Raw genomic sequence first — 20,095 nt, 5'->3', positions numbered from 1 at the left:
ATTTTAAAAAAAAGAAAAAAAACTTGTTGGGTTGAGTTAATAAAAAAAAACTTTAAATAAATAAAATAAAAAACATGTTTGAAAGTTAATTTTTTTAATTAATAAAGTGTTTTTTTTTCTTTAATTTGATATTATAAGTATGTAAATAATTTTGCATAATTCATTTAAATTTAAAAAAATTATTTTATTTTGAAATTTTTACCTTCTATAATTTTTTTACATAAATGATGACCGTAATTATGTGTAAGTATATTAATTTTAATAATTTAAGGAAAAAGAAAGAGTTTGGATGGTGGTTGGATGGAGTTCATTTTTGTGGAAACACAAAAAATAATTAAGAAAATACAAAAAGAAGATAAAGAAAACACGAAAAATAATTTATTTTTTGAACAATAAAAAAATAATGAAAACACCTTTTTATTGTTATAAAAAAAGTGGTTTTTGAGAACACAGAAAACATGAAAAACAAAAACACACCCTTTTTCCCAAACAAGTTTTTTGTGTATTTTGTTTTCAAGAACAAAAAACAGTTCTTGAAAACAAAAACCAAACTAACCCTAAAGCTGTTTTTGGTTTTGGAAGGAAGAAAAGTATGAGAAAATAAAAAATAAATTTAAAGTGCATAAATTGTTTTATATTCAATTTTAAATTAGTTACTTGTTTAATCTTTTTATATAAAGATTAAATATTTTTAAAACATATAAGGTTTTTTTTTTTCATTTTTATGATATTTGTAATTTTATATTAAAATCATATATTACAATTTTTTTTTTTTTAAACATTTTTTAAGTACCTTTGGATGACAACCAGACAACCAAATGTGGCTTAAGGGAGATATCATTGTGATGACTCAACTTCTTGACGACTTTCATAATTTCCAACACATGGTGAGAATACTTAGGCTATGTTTGGTTCCCGAAAAGTATTAAGGAAAGAAAAAAATTATTAAGGAAAATGACTTTTTCATGTTTGGTTTCATTTTTTAAAGAAAATTAAATATAATTAAAATTAGTTAGAAATTTATATATTTTAAAATTATTTAATCTTTATATAATAGATGAAACTAAGTGAAATAAGTTTGAAGAAATATATAAAAATAATTTATTGATTTTGAATCTATTTTTTATTTTCCTTTATTTTTTCTTTTCTTTAATTTTTCCTCTCTATTTTCTTTCCCTCGAATTTTCTGGGAACCAAACATAGCCTTAGTGTTTGCCTATAAGGAAAATTCATGTTATTGAAGTATAATAACTAATCACAGATTGTTCTAGGAGGAAAATGAACAAAAAAAAAAGAAAGGGAAAAAGATATCAAGTCCTTGAGACATTAGATAAAACAAGGGTGAAAATTGGAATCTGAAGGCTTGGTGAAACAAACAGCTTTCCATGTAGTATTTCTTTTTGTTGTATCAGTCTGGTGATTTACATATGATTTTCTCAAGATGCCAAATCAAAAGTTAATTACAGAACTTTGACCTGTGTATAACAATGATTCTCTCAGTTGAAAATGGGGGACAATGATCTTCCAGTCACAAAACTTTCCCAACAGACAAACAGAAACATGATTTTAAACATTGTGCCTGAAAAAATAAAATCATGGGAAGATATCCCTCAGAATCTTTAAAACTTCAAATATAAAATTCCATCAATTCGCTTTGAATTCTCCAAACTTTTGCCTTTCTTCAAACAACTGCTTGAAGATGTCATCCAACTCTGGAAATGCTGACAATACCAGCAGCTCTAGGAGGTCGAAGGCCAGCATCTTCAAACAAACAGATGACTGCACAGGAAAAAGAGAGTCATTGCAACTGTTTTAGAAAAATTTCTGAGAAGAATGAATCAACAGCTGCAAATGATTAGGTGTGCCAAGAATTTTGAGAGGTCACATGTCTCAACTACGAAATTTACACCAGGATTCCATTCCCCAATCAAGACCACCATCAACTCAGTGCATGGAATATAAACGGTTTTCCGAGTGGAAGAGTTGAATGGCAGGTGTAGTTATGCAGTAATGGACTACTCACTAGGTATACAATCTTTCCTATACAAAGTTCATCCTGAACTGTTAAGCCAGGGGTCAAAAGAAAAAATCACCAGTTTAACTAGGAACTAAAGGAATTTGTCCCGGTGGAAAAAAAGAAAAGGCGTCTAAAACAAATCATATCTACTGCAATAAATATTACCTGAAAAAAGAAATATAGATCCTTAGCAGAACAAAAATTACCTGAAGAAAGAAATAGAGATCCTTAGCACATTGTTCGTACTCCTTGCGTCCAACAAGGCCCACAATAGCAGATGGTGGATTATCTACATTGAAAAAGAGAGTAACATTTCCAAGATTGGCCACGGTAACTCCAATACAATATGATATCTTAATGTAGATAATACACAGGAAATGTGTAGGATGACCAATATTACCAATCATTAGCTCATATACGAGCTTTGCACGTCGGTCTGCTTCTTGTTGTTGCAACTCATCCAATACCAAGTTGTGCTCCTTTTCCTGCAGTTTCTGGAGATCCTCCATTTTAGGTGAAGACATTTGTGCAGGTTGCTGGCCATGAGGTGACATTTGGGATGGGCTTATGGGGACAGACGGTCTTCGTCTTTTTGGATGCTTGGTTAAGAATATTCCATCAGGCCATAGTATCTGTTTAAAATCACATGAGAACTAAATCAGAAATAATACAAAAGCATCCAAATCCTCTATCTTAAAAGTGTTATAGAAAACACGCATAAGCAAATTAAAGCTACTTTCATCATGCACAGAAAGAATGTTAAAAAGGGAAATGCTATCTTTGTCTGAGATAAAAATGGAAATCATGGGGGTGAAATGATAAAAGAATTACATTCAATTAAAAGTAAAAAGCCTCCAATTAGATACAGCAGCATTCAAACTATAAAAATGTCACATTCAAATCATGCAACCTTTTCTTTGCTTTTCAATTATAATATTTATAAAAAAGAAGGGCACACATGGAAGACCATTTATCATGTACAAAGTGTAATAAACACCAAAAAATTAAATTCAGTAACACTATTACCCAAACTTATATTCATCAATTCAATTATAACCTACTGTAAAATAAGTGAAAAAAGGTTTTTTTGGCCAGTCAGGCTGCACTATCTGATCATGTTTCCCCACTCCATATCAAGGTATTTAACAAGCATACTATGACTGCTTTCTAGTACAAGTATGAAGGTAGAGAATCACAATTAAAGGGGAAAGAAAGATGGTGGCCTGATGATCATGCAAGTGAAGAGGGCAGGCTCCAATCAGATAACCAAGGACCTTAAGGAACCTGTGATGGAGATGGATCTAGAAAATATTGACATAGAATCTGTAGGATGAAGAAGAGTTAGATTGGAGGGGCAGCATGGATTTTTATTTTAGCGTTTCTATTCCACCTTTTTAGCTGGAAGAAGCTGCCTGATTCTTTGATCATATAGCTTACTAATTGGTATATCTGATGATGTTGTGGGTGTTGTCTACATCCTCACTTAAGTTAGTACTTGCTTGGCAAGTAACAGAGTAGAACATTTCTCAGATTGTAATTCCAGGTAGTCTAAAACGCCAAATATTGTACTCATTTTGGCACACTAACTTTTTAGTATTTTACCTTAGCAATAAAACATCTGAACCAACCCCAATTAGAGAGGTTTCCAGAGATTATCCTGAAAAACTGGGCTTGACTGCCCCTTACTATTCTCTCTTCTTCTTATTCTTTCTTTTCTTGCACCTCTGCCTTTGCTGGCTTCTTTTGGAGTTCTGTGTCCCAAGAGGTTTGGAAGACTGTATTATCCCCTCCCTTGCTCTTTGTAAGTTCCCTCTCTCACCTTCTTCTTTCCTATCTTCCTTGGATTCAACTTCTTTTTCTTTCTAAACATTTCCTAACTGTTCAGCATACCAAACTGATTTATTTATTTTTAATGATTTTAGCATTAAGCCCTTCTGGTCAGAGTTGCTTAAGAAGCGCTAATCCAAAGATTACTTGATTTTGGCGTTTCTTTCCATCTAAAACCTATTGTTTTCATGCAAATTATATTGTGTTTTATAATAGTTCTCTTGCAATAATTTTCATTGTAACTTCTTTGCTTATGTCACATTTTATGTCACAGCATATGTCCTAAGATACTACCATTGGTTGATTTCTTGTTTGACTAGTTGTTAGGAACCAATTTACAAATACAAATATTCTAAGTGGCAGGATTGAAAATGTTAGACAAATTCTAGGCAGCATCAAATTGCCAAGGGCAATCAGACCCATCAAAAAGGATACATGGGAGGTTTGAAAATATTTGCAGCATTAATAATGGTCATATTCAATGTCAGAAAGGACACACATGCAGAGGATCATAAATATGAGGAAAAAAGTGGAGTTCTGAGCATACGTAAATTGTCAGGACCAATCCTCAATGGACCTGGACTCTTCTTATTTGTTTTGTTTTGTTTTGTTTTTTGATAGGTAAGATTTAAAGAACAAAAAAGGTCCAGCTCCATTAAGGATTGGTCATGTTGCCACTTGTTATTGATCTTTGATTACAACAAAAAATATCCCTACAACAAAAGAATAAAACCAAAGATTGTTGAAATGAATTTAATGTCATCTGGAACTCCAAATCCCATTCTATCAAACATAGGACCAGATACTTCAAGCATGGAACTGTTTTTAATTCAAAAATTTTAATAAAGGAGATATTAACATATGCAAGCATAGAACTGGTTTAGTCCAAAAAATTTAATAAAGCAGATACTAACAAGTTGGAACTGCATTCAGATATCCCAAAAGTTGTTGAAATTCTAGAATCAAATTGACGTTAATATTTACCTTCTCAACTCTCTTGATCCCTGAAGCAATCACTGATCCCTTCCGCAGAAGCTGAATTTTCTCAATTAACCAATCATCAAAAGCATCACCCATTCCCAGTTGTAATACCTGTTTGGCCACCCAGAAAGCCTTCCGCCTGAAATGCATAGAAAATAGTGTTCACAAGAATTCATCAATTTAATAAGATCAGGATATGAGTTAGTAAATATGAAAATTGAAAAATTATCCTGATGTGATACAACAAAATTCTAGATGACATATATTGAATACCTGATCCATCCACCATCTTGAAGCTGGAAAATAACATCTACCAAATCTAATATGGGAACACTTAGACTTGGTGGAACCCACTGCATTCAAGAAATTTTAAGTTAAAAACCTATACATGGCATAGGTAGGCTGGAACATGCACAGCACTACAAGAAGAAGCACTATAACTCTACAAAATGGTGACAAAATAATGGTTTGCTACTAAACACAAGTCAATAAAATTCAAACAAAGTAGATTGTAATTAGCTATAGTGGTTACCTCTGTAGGAAGGGATGGGTCATTTTCAGCATCAGAAAGCACCTCAGATGTTTCTAGTAAACCATCACCTTCTCTTCCTTTAACTTTCTTTCCCAAGTTTCCCATAGAAGATGCATTCTTTTGCACTCTAGAATCTGAGTCACTGCCTGAATCGTCAAATGGCTTTCCACATTCTTTAACAGGCTTTTCCACCAGAGAATATGTGGGGCCTTTCTCTGTCAATCTTCCCTGATCTACAAGATGATTATGCTTCGTCTGCAATGGAGGTTCCTTGCTTTCAGTCCCTAAATGTGCTCTCCTGGAGGGTAGAGGATTGACTAGAGGGCCAACAAAACTCAGAACTTTGTTACTATTTTCTGCTGGCTTGCAATGTAGGTCAACTATTAAATTCCACGGAAAAATGAAAGAATATCAAATATTCAGAAAAAGGAAAAAAAATGGAAATATATAGAATCCTACATAGAAAGACAATTTACCTGACAATGTTTCGATGATTGAAATGGAATTTGAGAAGATGTATGTCTGCATTTTACAAGCAGTTAGAAATTCTTCCCAAAATAAAAAGGATAACAAGCCCCACTCTACATAAGGTACCAATCCACACACAAAAAAGGATAAAAAGAAGAAAATATCAAACCTGAGAATCTACACTAAGGAAGTCCCAAACTTCAATTGATCCTGAAATTGTGGGAAGTTGCAAGAGCTTCTGAAGAACAGAAACACATGAAAATGTCATTTGGAGATTGGGAGCATAAGAAAACAAGACAATATGTCAGGACAGAAAAGTAAAATTGTTAGTTACAACACACTGAACAATAAAATAAAAAACTGGAGTTTTTTCTCACAGGTAAAGCAATACCCAGACCCCTTATGCCATAAGTGCTGATAACTTTAATTTACTGTTCTAATCTCAACATAATTGAAAGCAGGAATAACTCATTAGCTACATGAAATACATATATTTGGCTTTCAAATAACATAAACACTGGTGACTTAGGAAATGCTACCAGTCATGGAACAAGCACTCGTCTCGAATCCATAAAATAAAAATTAAAGAATAAAAAAGACAATGGTTAACACAAGCCAGAAAACACACACACACCCTTCAGAGATTCTGATCAGAAAATGTTGAATTTCCTACATATGTAATTGGATTTCCTACCCACATACACAACAACCATTAGCAGCAAACAAATCACATTTTTGTGATCACAGTATTAGATAAATAAATGGGGATGACTTGGACCAGGGACCTCTAGCTAATTTAGAGCTTTGATACCATGTGGGACATTCAATTTTCCTAAAAGCTTAAGCTCCAATATAAATAAAACAAAAAAATAAGGAAAAGAAACAGAAGAAAGGAGTATATTTAGCATAGGACCTTTAAATATATGTCCAGCAAGTTACACCGTTCTTGAATGACAAGCATGTCTAAACCTGTTGACAGAAAATGCTTTGGTGGCAAATGAAGATTATACTCTGGAAATTCTTTGAGACGCCGATGCAGTTCTTCAAAATGTCGGAACCTATAAATGAAACAGCAACAGAGTGCAGTTATAGAAGCCATAGCAATGTACAATGAAAGAAGAAGTATGAACTATAAGAGAATAAACTGAAGAAGCCCTGTATGAATGAAAATTAAAGAACATATCCATCAACAAAAAAAACCAGAAAGTGTACAGCACTATCCCTGGCACCTTCTTTTGATGGACCAGCTATTATTATTTATATCGGTAACAGAAATTGAATAAACAGCAAATGTTCTAGAGCCACTTTTCACAATATTAGCTCCCAAAACCTGCAAAAAGAAACAAGGTTATGGACTTCAGATGATAGCAGGATACAGAAACAAATTAACCATGCTGAAACAAATACAAAAACTGAGCCATATGTCTACCTCACATCTCAACTTCAAAAAAGAATCTGCCAATAATGAATTTTGCAGGGTATTAACAGAAAAACTACGGCTTTCAGATTTAGAAATAGAAGGTGCAGATGAAGAAGCAGCTGCTCCACTATTAACTCTTCCCAACAGTTCTGTCTCAGAATCATCACTAGAATCCTCAGACTTTTCATGTCCTTTAGAAGAATTTAGTATATCCTGTCCATCTCCGGACAAGAAGCTTGTTCTCTCAACCTCTTGCCAGACATGCACCTTTTGACTACTTAATCTAGACCTTTTCCTGCCAGTGTGGTTTCTAGGTACTGTTTGATAACGAACATGGCCTTTATTAGTCTTTTTTCCCATATGGCCTTCAGAACTTTCTAGTGGATGACGAATGTGAGAAACCGCGAGATTTCTGTTGCTTCTTCCATCCCAAACCTTGGTGACAGGGGAATCAAGACCAGTCACAGCGTTGGTTTCTTCATCTTCAGTAGTATAGGAACTACTGCTCCCGGTTTCAACCTCCTCCAAGCGCATGAGAGCATTATCATCATCTTCTTGATATAGAGTATCTGAAGAGTGAGTTGATATATTCAGGTCAGCACGAGGGAACAAATTTTTTGTTGTTGACTGATCATTACATCCAGACATGATACCACTGCTCTGGGGAGAATTAACCTTGCTTATACCATCCTTTTCTTTGGGGTTATGTATCCCCTTTGAGTTATTCACAGCATCAGTTTTCCCTGCCAAAGAACTTTGAGTGGCTTGCTCGGTTAATCGATCTTCCTTCTTTTTGTAGTTTCTCCCTTTTGTCCACATATTTTCAAAATTTTCTGGAGCAAGAACTTGAGTCTTTCTGCGAGAAACTATATCTAACATATCACCCCATTCACCTCCAGTGCGGTGATGTTGAATACCTCTTCCATCACCAGTTAGGGGACCAGAAGGCAAAGAACCCCATGAACGAGTGGATCGAGCATCAATCGAAAGCAATGGGTCCTTTGAAAGATGCGTTCCATTCACATTGTCCTTCCCGCTCTTATCTGCAGCAGTTCTAGATTGATCATTTTTCAACTGCACGAGTTCAACACCTGTAACAGAAGGATCTAGAAATCGAGAAAAATGATCAGATGAGATCCTTGACGACCCATTTGGTTTAGGCTGGGATGCCTCTTGAGCTGTAGTACCTCCTTTATTAGCCTTGGCTGCTGAAATAACTAAAGATTCAATTCTTTCATTAATAAACCTGTCATAGAAATTGAAGAAAAATGAGAATACCAACAACATAATAAAATTTTACAAAAGCAGAACAACAGGAACGGTTACCTTGGATTAGCCAAGTTTAAGACTGGTCGAATCACAGCACAAGCAAGAAGCTCCCTGACAGTATAACGGAAGAAAGAGCATTGCAGATCTTCAGGCTTGAAAGTAAAAACAATGAGACCATCCATCAAATGCTGCAAAACCTGCCAGAAAATTGAACAAAAAGTATGATCACCACAATTCAGAGAGTGGAAGAATTCCTAAGAAATACCTTCACCCTTGAGGTGAGATCTATAGACTGACTGACTTAGCATAATCTGGAGGACACAAAATAGAGTAGACAACCTTGTGCTCAGCCTCAGCAGAAAATAGTGCAGGGTGCAATTTGTTTTCTGCGGCCAGGACAAGTTTTAGTTCCTTATCTCGGTCAGCAATAGATAATGATCCCAACTGTTTCTTCACAATCTTTCCTTGAATTGCACGGAAAAGCTCCAAGTGGGTGCAAATGAGATTGATAAGATCCCTGCTTCAATCCAAAAAGAAGCTTTTTCCAGTAAATACACTTTCAGACAAAAACAACTCGAAATTAGATCAAAATGAGATGTCTTTGGAACTAAAACCTTGTTAAAAGATCGATGAGATTTACATTCCTTGCGCGAGATGAAATTTCTCCAAGAACTCCATTCATGATCTGCACCAGCTCCTCTGGGCCCTCTTTATCAGGCGTTATGCGAGAGTACCAGAGATCAGTCACCCACTCAGAAACCAGATGTCTGGTGAACTGATCAATTGCATCCTCAACAACAGAGGAATTAACCTTCCTCCTCCAGTCAAACTTCTCAATAATTTTAGGACCTTCAGGAGATTTCTTTTGAGACACAGTATTTGCTGAGGATGGTTTGCTATTGTATGCTGCTGCTTTCCTTCTCATCTCAAAATCTAGAGACAAATACCTGATGATGATAATTAAGGAAGCAGCTGCAGGCAAGTTGAACCAAACTGAGGAGCTTGTCACTGAGATGAGAAGGAGTATGGTAAGTTCCACATCATGGAAAGAGAACAACAGAAAATTACAGGCAACCCGCTATATAGAACATTCCAGTCTCTTAACAAACACTGAACATGAAAATGGTATTTTAGTAGTACTATAATAGAAGATTTATTACTAGGAAATTCTCCATTTTGGACTGAGTTAGATTGTTAATGGATGTGCGAAGGGAACCCAGTTTGGCTGGGGCTGGTTGTTTGATCAGAGATGAGAATGGGAGATGGCCTATAACATTGGTGGTTGTGACAATGATCAAGATGAGGGTTGGGCATCCATAGAGGGTGCAACACTCGCCTGGGCAAATAGCTTCAGAGACATTGCTCAAAGAATCAGGATATGCCACTAAGATAAATCAAAAAGATGACTCTAAGCTCTATTCCCTCTTGAACCTGATAAAAGACATACAAAGTATCATTTCTACAGATTGGTTATGCTCCCTAACCCATACCTATAGGCAGCATAATCTTTGTGCAGATTGGATAGTGATCATACTCCTTTGGGTCCACACGACCCAAACTTCTGTCTCCCAGCCCTACCCTATTGCCATGTCCACATTCTGGGGCCTATGAACCCATTGTGTATGACCATGCAATAAGGCCTTTAGCCACATGTGTGTGTGAGGGAGGGAGAGAGAACATGAGATACTCATAAAATCTGAGTATAGAAGCCCAAGATATGGCACTCGATATCAAAATACTTTATTTAGGTTCATCAATGAGTAAGAAGAATATATTCCAGCATTTAAACCCAAAATAGGGTATTCTAATAGCATGGAGAGAAAAGAAAATATATCTTCCTTTGTCAACTTCAAGCTGAAATATAAATATGAGAACCCATTTTCTTATTAGAGAACCAAAGGGGCAAGGGAGTGCCCCACAATAAATTCTACTTATATGATAAATAAATAGAGACAATAACTTCTTAATACAACAACAAAAAAAGACAAAATAAAAAGAGCATACAATAATGAGAAGGGGAAAAGCGGAAGCACAGTTTAAGGAATGCAAAGTTCCAGTAGGCAAAAAATGTCCAAAAGAAACAAAAATACCCAAACAAACAAAGGTAGCCACTTCAAGTGAGTTGTTTGAATGGAAAAAATAGATTTACTGAACAGGCCAGAAGAGTTCTATCTCTTCTCTTTTAAGGATTGGTTGATCAATTCCCTTCTACCTCATGCTCAGATGGAAAAAAGAGAAGTTATTTGTTTGTCATCTCAAAATAGGATAAATGGAAGGCAAGGTCGGGGAGGAGGATAAGTTCTTTCTACATCCCCATTCAAGAAGGCAGTCATCAATCCAATTCTTGATTGGTGGCACATCCATCAAAGGAGGGAGAGCAAATGAGGTGACCCACCACCCTGGATTGATAAGTGGGAAGGGAATGGATTCACCATAATAAGCCTCAACCCAACCAATAACTGATCCTTCCGTAATTTCTGCTCCTTGAATCAACAAATAATATTGATGGATTGGGTTGGGTAGGAGATCAAAGGCTTTCCATTCCTGGTTGGAACTGCTTATCTCAACTGGATTAGATTATCGAATCCGAGGTTTTGCAGATGGATACTCTGATTGGGATGGAAGATTCAAGGTTGGGCTATTGCTTCTTATCAAATGCAGGGAAACAACCATGGAGACTCTCCCATTGGGAAAGGTAGAGGATTTAAGTCTTAAGGAGAACAAAGCTATTGATATCCAAGGGAGAAGCCTGAAAGAGAAGAGTTGTCATCAGCCCACCAACAGGGGAGTATTGTCAGTCGATATCCTCTGCCTTAAGATTGACCAAAGGAAGGAGATTCAAGCGGAAAAGTGAACCACCCCCCTCCCACCCCTTCAAGATGTTGTTCCAGTCAATACAACACTGGAAGAGAAGATAATTCTACATTCTCAAATCCACATATTTACACAGTAAAAATGGCCATGACCATAATCCATAGTAATGTATCAATATGCAAAGCATGCCAGAAAGGTAACAAAATTGGAGGATCACATTTTTGGTTCCACACAATTGCACAGGAACAGCTTTTGTAAACCTAAAAAGTTCTTTATTATAAGTTATGCAGACATTATAAAAGCATCATTATCATAATCATAATCATTTAACAATAAAGTGTGTATTAAAGGGAATAACTGTAATGCATTACCACTATCTTTCTTTTTGTTGATCTAAGGTTATAATGTGATTCTGTAAGAAGAGAGGAAGGTGCAAAGCAATAAATGAAAAAACAAGGAAACTTGTGCAGTTTAAAACTAATACTGATCTCCCATCAGTTTTGCACTTTCTAGACTAAGTTGTTGATTCTGTTTCAGTTGGCATTTGTGTTTCTCAACTGGAATAGTATATGTCAGTACCATATCAACCAAGTTTTCCTTCTCAGTTTAACAGCAACAAAAAAAATGCATATGATATATTTCTCAAAAAAAAGAAAAGAAAAAAAAGAAAGGAAATTAAAACTTAAGATTTTTCAGAGTGAGACAGAGAAAGTCAAAACCCAGGCACCAAATCTCATTGTTTTTTTTTTTTTTTTTTTTTTTTTTGATAGATAAAGAGAACATATATTAATAAAAGCAACACCAGAAAAGCGCTCCAAAGTACACATGGAGTATACAAAGGGTGCCTAAGACGCCACCAAAAAACCAAAGGACAACAAAAAAAATGACACCTCCTCAACAAGACCCTAACCAATCCACAAAATCTGCAATAGAAGAAGAGTCAAGAGTTATAAACAAATTGGACCACACTTAAAAATTACACAGAAAATTAAGTTTAATCCTATGAACAAAGTGCTCCTTGTTTTTTAACACCCTACTATTCCTTTCCTTCCAGTTTGTCCAAAAAAGGCACAAAGGAGCAGCACGCCACACCTTTTTCCTTTTCCTACCCACAAAAGACCCATGCCAACCTATGAGCGTCTCTCTCATTGAAAAGGCAAGAACCCAAGACACACCAAAAAGAGAAAATAGGAGATGTCATACAACCCTTGTCTTGTCATAGTGGATGAGAATGTGGTCAACCAATTCTTCCTCTTTGCAACAAAAGGAAACATTTGTTTTCCACAACCCACCCTCTCCTTTGAGTGTGATCCAAAGTTAAAATTTTATTCCATGTGGCCTCCCATGCGAAGATGCCCACCTTGGGCGGGACCCAAGAGTTCCAAATAACACTTGTTGGGAAATCCATTTGTCTTCCTGGCTCCAACTCCTTGTACAAGAATTTAACAGAAAATTTTCCATTCTTCGCCCTTGTCCACACCAACTTATCCTCCTCATCCCTGCACACTCTCCACCCTTGCAACCTTAAGAAGAACCACTCCACAATATCCACATCCCAATTATTGAGTCGCCTAGAGAAGCAGGGTGCCCAACAACCCCCATCAAAAGAAGAGAACCAAACCTCCTTGGGGATGGCAAGAGCAAATAATAAGGAAAAAGATATCCTTAGCGGTTCATCTCCACACCACTTGTCCATCCAAAATCTCACCCTTCCATTACCCATTGTATAAGCAATTCTACTACCCAAAATGTGCCAATCCTTCTGAATGGTTTTCCATAATCCTACTTCATACCCATCTCTCACTTCCAAGGATTGAAATATCGGTAAATACGGATATATCGGTACTTGGATTTTACGGATATATCGGAAATATCGGAGAAATATCGGTGGATATTTTTCATCAAATATCGATGAGACAAAAATTATCCAAAATTGATGGGAATGCTTAGAAAAATCCAAAGAATGATAAAAATAAGCAAGAATATACATGTTAAAGTTATTTTATAAGTGTAATCAATGTTTTCAGAATCGGACCGATGATCGAACAGGTGACGTCATAAATATATTATTAAAATTAAAAATAATTATAAAAATTTTAAAATATATATGAATAAATTAAACATCAATAATATTATTTTATATCTTTGATATTATCAAATTAAATCATATTAATATTTTAAATTTTATTAAATGAAATATGTATAATATTGAAATGTGAATATATAAAAAAATGAAAATTTAAACTAATTTCATAATTTTTAAAAATATTATATTATTTTTATTTAATATTATAATTTAAAATCTAATATATATTGTTTTGTTTGGCATATTAGATAACAAAACACATATAGCCAAGTGGTGTCCTAGGTGGACTATAGTAAAAGATTGGTCCAAGGTTCAAATCCTTTTGGTGGAGTTTTGTTATGTTTTTTTTCATTGATATTTAAGCAATCCCACATCGGAAAATGAGAGGAACAAGGAGTCAAATGACTCCTATAAAAGTCATCCTCAGCAAAGTCTTGGCATGGTCTTGTGGGCTGAAAAAAAAGCCCACAGTAATTGGAGTGGATATGTGGGCTATGTCATAAGACAGGCCCAACATGGAATCCTTCCTTTCATGCTTAGTAATTTTTTTATAAAAAATTAAATTACACGGGTGAAATCTGGTTGGAAAAAATCGCCGATTTTTTTGAAAAAATCGCCGATTTTTTCAAAAAATCGCCGATATATCGCCGATTTTGCCGATTAATTGCCGATTTTTTTCCATCCACCTCCTTCTTCTCCGCGCGTGCCTCCACTCGCCGATGTTTCGCCGATTTTTCGGTTCTCCACCGATATTTCGCCGATATATCGGCGATTTTGCCGATTTTTGGCCGATTTTTCCGTCGATCGATAATCGGTGCCGATTATCGTTTCGATGCCGCCCGATAACCGATATTTCTCCGAAATATCGGCGACATTTTCCGATTTTTCAATCCATGCTCACTTCACAAGAGCACCACCCGCCATCATCTTCCCCATATTTTCCACTAATTATTTTTTGCTAAAAGGCCCCCATTTCTTTTGCATAACACCAATTCCATTTACAAAGCAAGGCTCTATTGAGGGACAACAAATTTCTCACCCCAAACCTCCCTTTCTTTTGTTTGAGCACACAATGGCCCAATTTACCAAATGGGGTTTCCAGTCCAGGTCTACTCCTTCCTAGAGAAAATTCCTTTGAATTTGCTTCAACCTCAACCTAACTACCCCCGGAATACAAAAAAGGGACATAAAATAGATAGGCATACTAGAAAAGGTGCTACGGATTAGGGTAAGTCTCCCTCCTTTGGAAATGTATTGCCTTTTTCCACAATAGTAGTCTTTTATGAAACCTCTTCTCTACACTATCCCAAACTAAGACAAACTTAAAAGAAGCACCCAATGGACGACCCAACTATGAAGAGGGGAGGACACCAACCTTGCACTTAAACTCTTGGCCAAATTCTTTAATATTCTCCACACTTCCCATAGGAATTAGCTCGCTCTTTTCCAAATTAACTTTCAACCCAAAAATGGCCTCAAACCACATAAGCAACCAGCATAAGTAAGTCAACTGATCTTGAGACAACTCACAGAAAACTAAAATGTCATCAGCAAATAACAAATGTGAAAAAATCCCCACCCCCCTCCCCCCCACCTCTACCTCTCACCCACCATCCCAACAAGAAACCACCGATCTTAGCCCTCTTTAGTAAGCAACTAAGGGCTTTCATGACAATCACAAATAAATAAGAAAAAAGGGGGTTCCCTTGCCTCAAGCCTCGAGAGCTTCCAAAGAATACTGATGGAGAACTGTTAACAAAGACCAAAAAGCTCATGGTAGAAATACACCATTTGATCCACCTAATCCACTTTTCTCCAAAACCCATCTGATTAAGAACCGGCAACAAGAAATTCCAATTGACATGATCATAGATCTTCCCAATATGCAGCTTGCAAATTAGACCATAGGCATTACTCTTCAACAAAAAGTCAATAGCCTCATTAACGATCAAAGATGCGTCTAGAATTTGCCTCCCCTCCACAAAAGCATTTTGGGAACAAGACACCACCTTACCCACAACCTTCTTTAATCTATCTGTTAGCACTTTAGCAAGCAACTTGTAAAGGCTACCCACAAAGCTTATAAGCCTAAAGTCCTTAAGATCTTCAACTCCCCCTTTTTTTGGAATAAGAACCAAGAAAGAAGCATTCAAACTCTTCACAAATCTACCATGCTCATTAAAGTCCCTAAAGAAACACATCACCTCATCCTTCAAAAAATCCCAACTTGCCAAAACACTAAGGAAAAACCATCTGGGCTTGGAACTTTATCACCACTAAGATCCGAGAGGGCTTTGAAGACATCTTCCTCAGAAAACGAGGCCTCTAGCAAAGCTGCCTCATCAGTGCCCAAAACATCAAAAGTTAGCCCCAAACAACTAGGCCACCAATCCCCATTCTCAAACAATAGAGACTAAAAGGATTGTGCCACCCCATCTTTAATCTCACTCTCTTCAATGATTTGATGTCCTTGAGTCTCATTGTTGCATAAAGGGTAGGACATAAATTGAAAACCAATAGGCTAAAAACATATGTATGGTGTTGTGCCCGCACCATCGGATAGGGTGCATACATGAGAATTTCAAATGACGATGTTATCTTGTCTCATATGACTTTCTAATATGAAACACTTTCAATCGCCAATTTCCTCAAAAAAAAAAAAAGAAAACTACAAGTTTATAAATAAATATGTTAAATCAGATCTTCCCAATGGTATTCATTTATTGATGGACAAAACCTACTATAGATAGTATGTACAATGAAAAAAATGTTATGGAGGCATGTTAGTAATTAATGAATGACATTTCATGTCAACCAAAAAACTAAGGGGTTTAAACAAACCAACAAGTTGAGATTGGCTAGGAGTGACTCGTTGATATTAAAAGATCACAAGCCAACTTAATCAAGTTGGGCTTAAGGGGCAAAGATTGAGGACCACTAAGATAAACTCATTCAAGCATTGATATCTGCAATAATGCAAAAATTGGAGAACAACAGACTGACCCATTGCCAGAAGGGAGTAGTTCACAGTGTGATATTTTGGGCTGGTCAGGCATGTCTTAATATGCATGAACCATTGTTAAGGGTAGTGTTGATAATGTTGTGTGCTTCAGCGGTAATTGGGCTTTACATCACAGTGTTCATACTAACCCTATCATAGTAAGAAGCCCAAGTGCAAAAAATCACTGTGAAAGAGAACAGAAGGGTCATTTTCATTCTTTATTAGAATCATTGCCCAACATTCTCAAATGGCATCCAAAAATTTCAGCAAACAAACATATCAGCCCATTCTGTTAACTTGACTGGGGAAAGAATAGTTTTCATCACTAGGTTACACAGACATGACGAGCAAGTGGCAAAATTGTAAACTTCCCATCTCAGGCAAAACACATGCTGATAGAAAAGTTTTGTTTTTCTAAAATTCTCTACACTTAACAACAGGCTCCAGTTCCCCATAGCAGTTGTGGGCACTAATTATTGAATAACCAAGAGACAGGCAACAACACCTTGCCAAGCATCCAGGAAGGAAACAGAAAGAATTCAACAGAATCAATAGTACTACCCAAAGCAGAAGTATGAATCTGAAAGTAATGTGGGATAATATCTAAATCCCAAACTGGCTCTAATCGATCTCAATAAACACCAAACATCATTTCTCCTAAATTGCAAACTCCTGCATGAAAATGATGCCAGTGCTTCATGCTATTCAAAACCAATCTAATTATATTCTATTCACTTTACACAAAAGGACACAAGTTTCCAAAATTGAAGGATAAAATTGATCATAGCTGTCAACAATATCCTGAACAAATCCAATCATAATAGAAAAAAATAAAGTTAAACACCAAATAAATCAAAACTATCCTCAATTTGGTAACTGAATAGAATAAGACTAGTCCCTGGACACCAGATAACAAATCACAAAATCGGATAAAATCTACAAACTTAATGTAAGAGCAACAGCCACCCCTCCTTCGAGTAGGCAAGAAAACAGAGGAAAAGAAGGAAAATTAAATTCCCAACTAAATGGGTCACTAAGAACTCACCTTTAACGAGCAAACTAATCAAATTCCCAAACAATGAAAAGTATAAAAGGGTTTTAAGTCGAATACTTTATTTTCTTTTTCCTGCATTTTCTCAGCAATTCCTTCCACATTACTTAACCCGATCACACAACAATCAATCAAAACAAAAACACAATTCCACACGATCAACACTTACAAGACATGAGATATGACAGACCCACAACGCATATCGCCAGAAACACAAACCGCTTCTTGGCCTCCTCCACCAGGTCCCGAACCGGCACCGCCGGCTTTGCCGCGCTCATTTCGCCCCCAAAAAGAAACACCCCCCAAAAAATCAAAACCCACCCCTCAATCCTCAAAATTCGCAAATTTTCCCCATCTCAACCAACCAGATCCCCTCCCAATCCACGCAACCTCCACGCATTCCCATCACAACCCCAATCCACCCGCTCCAAAACAACGATCACCGAATTTAAATCGACAAATTGGGGAAAACACGATCAAACCCAGACGACAGAAAAAGCACAGCTCGGAAAAGGGAGAAACGGGAGGATGGATTTTGATTGGGGGAGTTCAACGCGAGGACCGTTAGGTATCGTTTGCTTGCTGAGGCCTTTTTGTGTCGCTTTCTCTCAGTTTCTGGGATGCTTGTTTGGAAGGTAGGAAAGTTTCAACTCCCAAGTACTGGTAGGTTTGAGTCTTGAGAGATTCACTCAGGTTGTTTAGAGGTTGGAGGAAGAGCCAATCATCTCCCTTTTCCTCTGTAATTTCTGGGAAAAAGCCTCCATTTTCTCTATTTAACATCCACCTCCTTATGCTGATTTGGAAACTATCTGAAAGGCAAATTCCACTTAGATTTTTACAGTAATTATTATTCTGTACACATGTGTGATGTGTCACACCATGTGTATTTAATTTTTTTCAAATTTCAAATTTCATTATTTTTAAAAGATATTGTAATTGTAACCGTAATTTATTTTTAATTAAAATAATATTGTTTTAAAGTGGAGTTATGTGAAGTGACAAGTCATTATTTTAAATTTTGTTATTGGATGAATTAGAGTTGGAATTTTGTGTAGGGTAGCCTTCCAATGGGGTGCCCCACCCTAAGGGGTGGGTGTCGAGGTGTGTGACAAATTATATACGAATTTTTCTCCATGTTTGAGGGAAGTAGAGAGAGAGAGAAAAAAAAACTAAAAATACATATTTTTATAAGTGAAAAAATAAAATAAAATATATTCGCTATATTTAGGAATGATAATGCAACGTATCTTTTTTGGGTATTCGTCTTCCTTGTATAATAAGACGTATTTAAAATTTAAATAAATAAATTAAAATCGAATAAGTACCCACCTCAATTATATATAAAATTAATTTTAATAATAAAATTAATTTAATTTAATATATAATAATAATATTTTTTAAATAAAATAAGTTATAAAAAGTTCTAATACTTTAATTATTAAAAATATATTTATTTTAATGTAATTTAAAATTTTTAAAATCTTTCAAAAAAAAGTTAAAAGAGAGGGTAAGGATGAGAAATTCAAATACCTGCCCTACCCTATCACGTATAATTTTTTCAATGGAATGGAGATGAAAGTTATTTTTAATAAATGGGTTGTGGTTGGAATGGGGCGACTTGTCATCCTTAACTATATTTGTTATCCAAGAATCTAAGGGAAATCGGAGGAAAAGTAAAGGTAAAGGTAAAATAAATAAAAATAAAAAAGACTTAAAATCAATAAATTATTTTTATATCTTATTTCATATTTATTTTACTTATTTTTATAAAAAAAATATTTGTTTTCTTTCTTTAATACTTTATTAAAACCAAACATTATATATATATAATTTTTTTTTTCCATTTGATTGTACAAAGTTTAAAGGGAAAACAAAGATATAGGGCTTTTAGTATAGGATGTAAAAAAAGTTTCATAATTTTATTATTCAAAATATAAATATAATTCTTATAAAGTAAAAAAAAAAAAATTAAGTGCAAAATTTCATCTTAATTATAATTTCAAAGGTCAATTACTCATGATGGAGTTTTGGTCAAATAAGGAAATGTCTCTGAAAGTGACAATTAATTTGCATTCTTAAATATGATATGAACAAAAGACATGTCAACGATATTTTTGTAATTATTTCTAATATAAAAATTTGGATGCTTTAACAATTAAATCAATTTCAAAACAAAAATGATTCTCCTTCCTTCAAGGCTAAGCATCCATATAAATGACTAAAAAAAATCAACATTTTTAATAATAATTTTCTTTTAAAGGAAAATAAAATTAAATAATCAAGTTTTTTTAAGTTGGTACTCTTTTGTTTTTTTAGCAGGTTTATATAATCTTATCGTATAGTTAATATTAAATATAAATTAATTTATTAGTAACACACAAATACGGGTGAATGGGTGAATGGGTGAATTTTAAAGATTTTAATATAAGAGTTGAATATTTCAATTTTAATTAATTATTTGAGAAAAAATATTAATCAATCACAATAAAAATAAAAGATTTTCCATGGAAAATTCTTATATAATTGTGGAATAAAAAAGTCATGAAGTTTAAGATTTGAGATTTAAAACTCACCTAGAAGATTGTAATACACAGTTTTACATAATAGAATCTGTCTAAAACTTGCTCTC

General features: G+C 35.1%; 1 protein-coding gene across 1 annotated transcript; it reads right to left on the bottom strand.

Annotated features, from left to right (window-relative positions):
* Window positions 1–1,363: 1,363 nt before the first annotated feature.
* Window positions 1,364–18,261, bottom strand: LOC100243006 (uncharacterized). The gene is made up of 15 exons (XM_010656358.3): window positions 17,636–18,261; window positions 9,129–9,522; window positions 8,854–9,031; window positions 8,572–8,711; window positions 7,255–8,491; window positions 7,055–7,155; window positions 6,739–6,883; window positions 5,995–6,063; window positions 5,834–5,879; window positions 5,358–5,737; window positions 5,099–5,178; window positions 4,829–4,964; window positions 2,418–2,649; window positions 2,224–2,306; window positions 1,364–1,779 (listed from the first exon to the last, which is right to left on the bottom strand). The coding sequence occupies exons 1-15, from the start codon at window positions 17,742–17,744 to the stop codon at window positions 1,645–1,647; spliced, it is 3,465 nt and encodes a 1,154-aa protein (XP_010654660.1). The 5' UTR covers window positions 17,745–18,261; the 3' UTR covers window positions 1,364–1,644.
* Between the last annotated feature and the right edge of the window lie 1,834 nt (window positions 18,262–20,095).

This window comes from Vitis vinifera, chromosome 9 (genome assembly GCF_030704535.1).
Source record: "Vitis vinifera cultivar Pinot Noir 40024 chromosome 9, ASM3070453v1".
In the NCBI taxonomy this organism is placed as follows: Eukaryota; Viridiplantae; Streptophyta; class Magnoliopsida; order Vitales; family Vitaceae; genus Vitis; species Vitis vinifera.
Note: the sequence above shows the minus strand (reverse complement) of the source record. Positions and strands in the feature narration are given on the sequence as shown.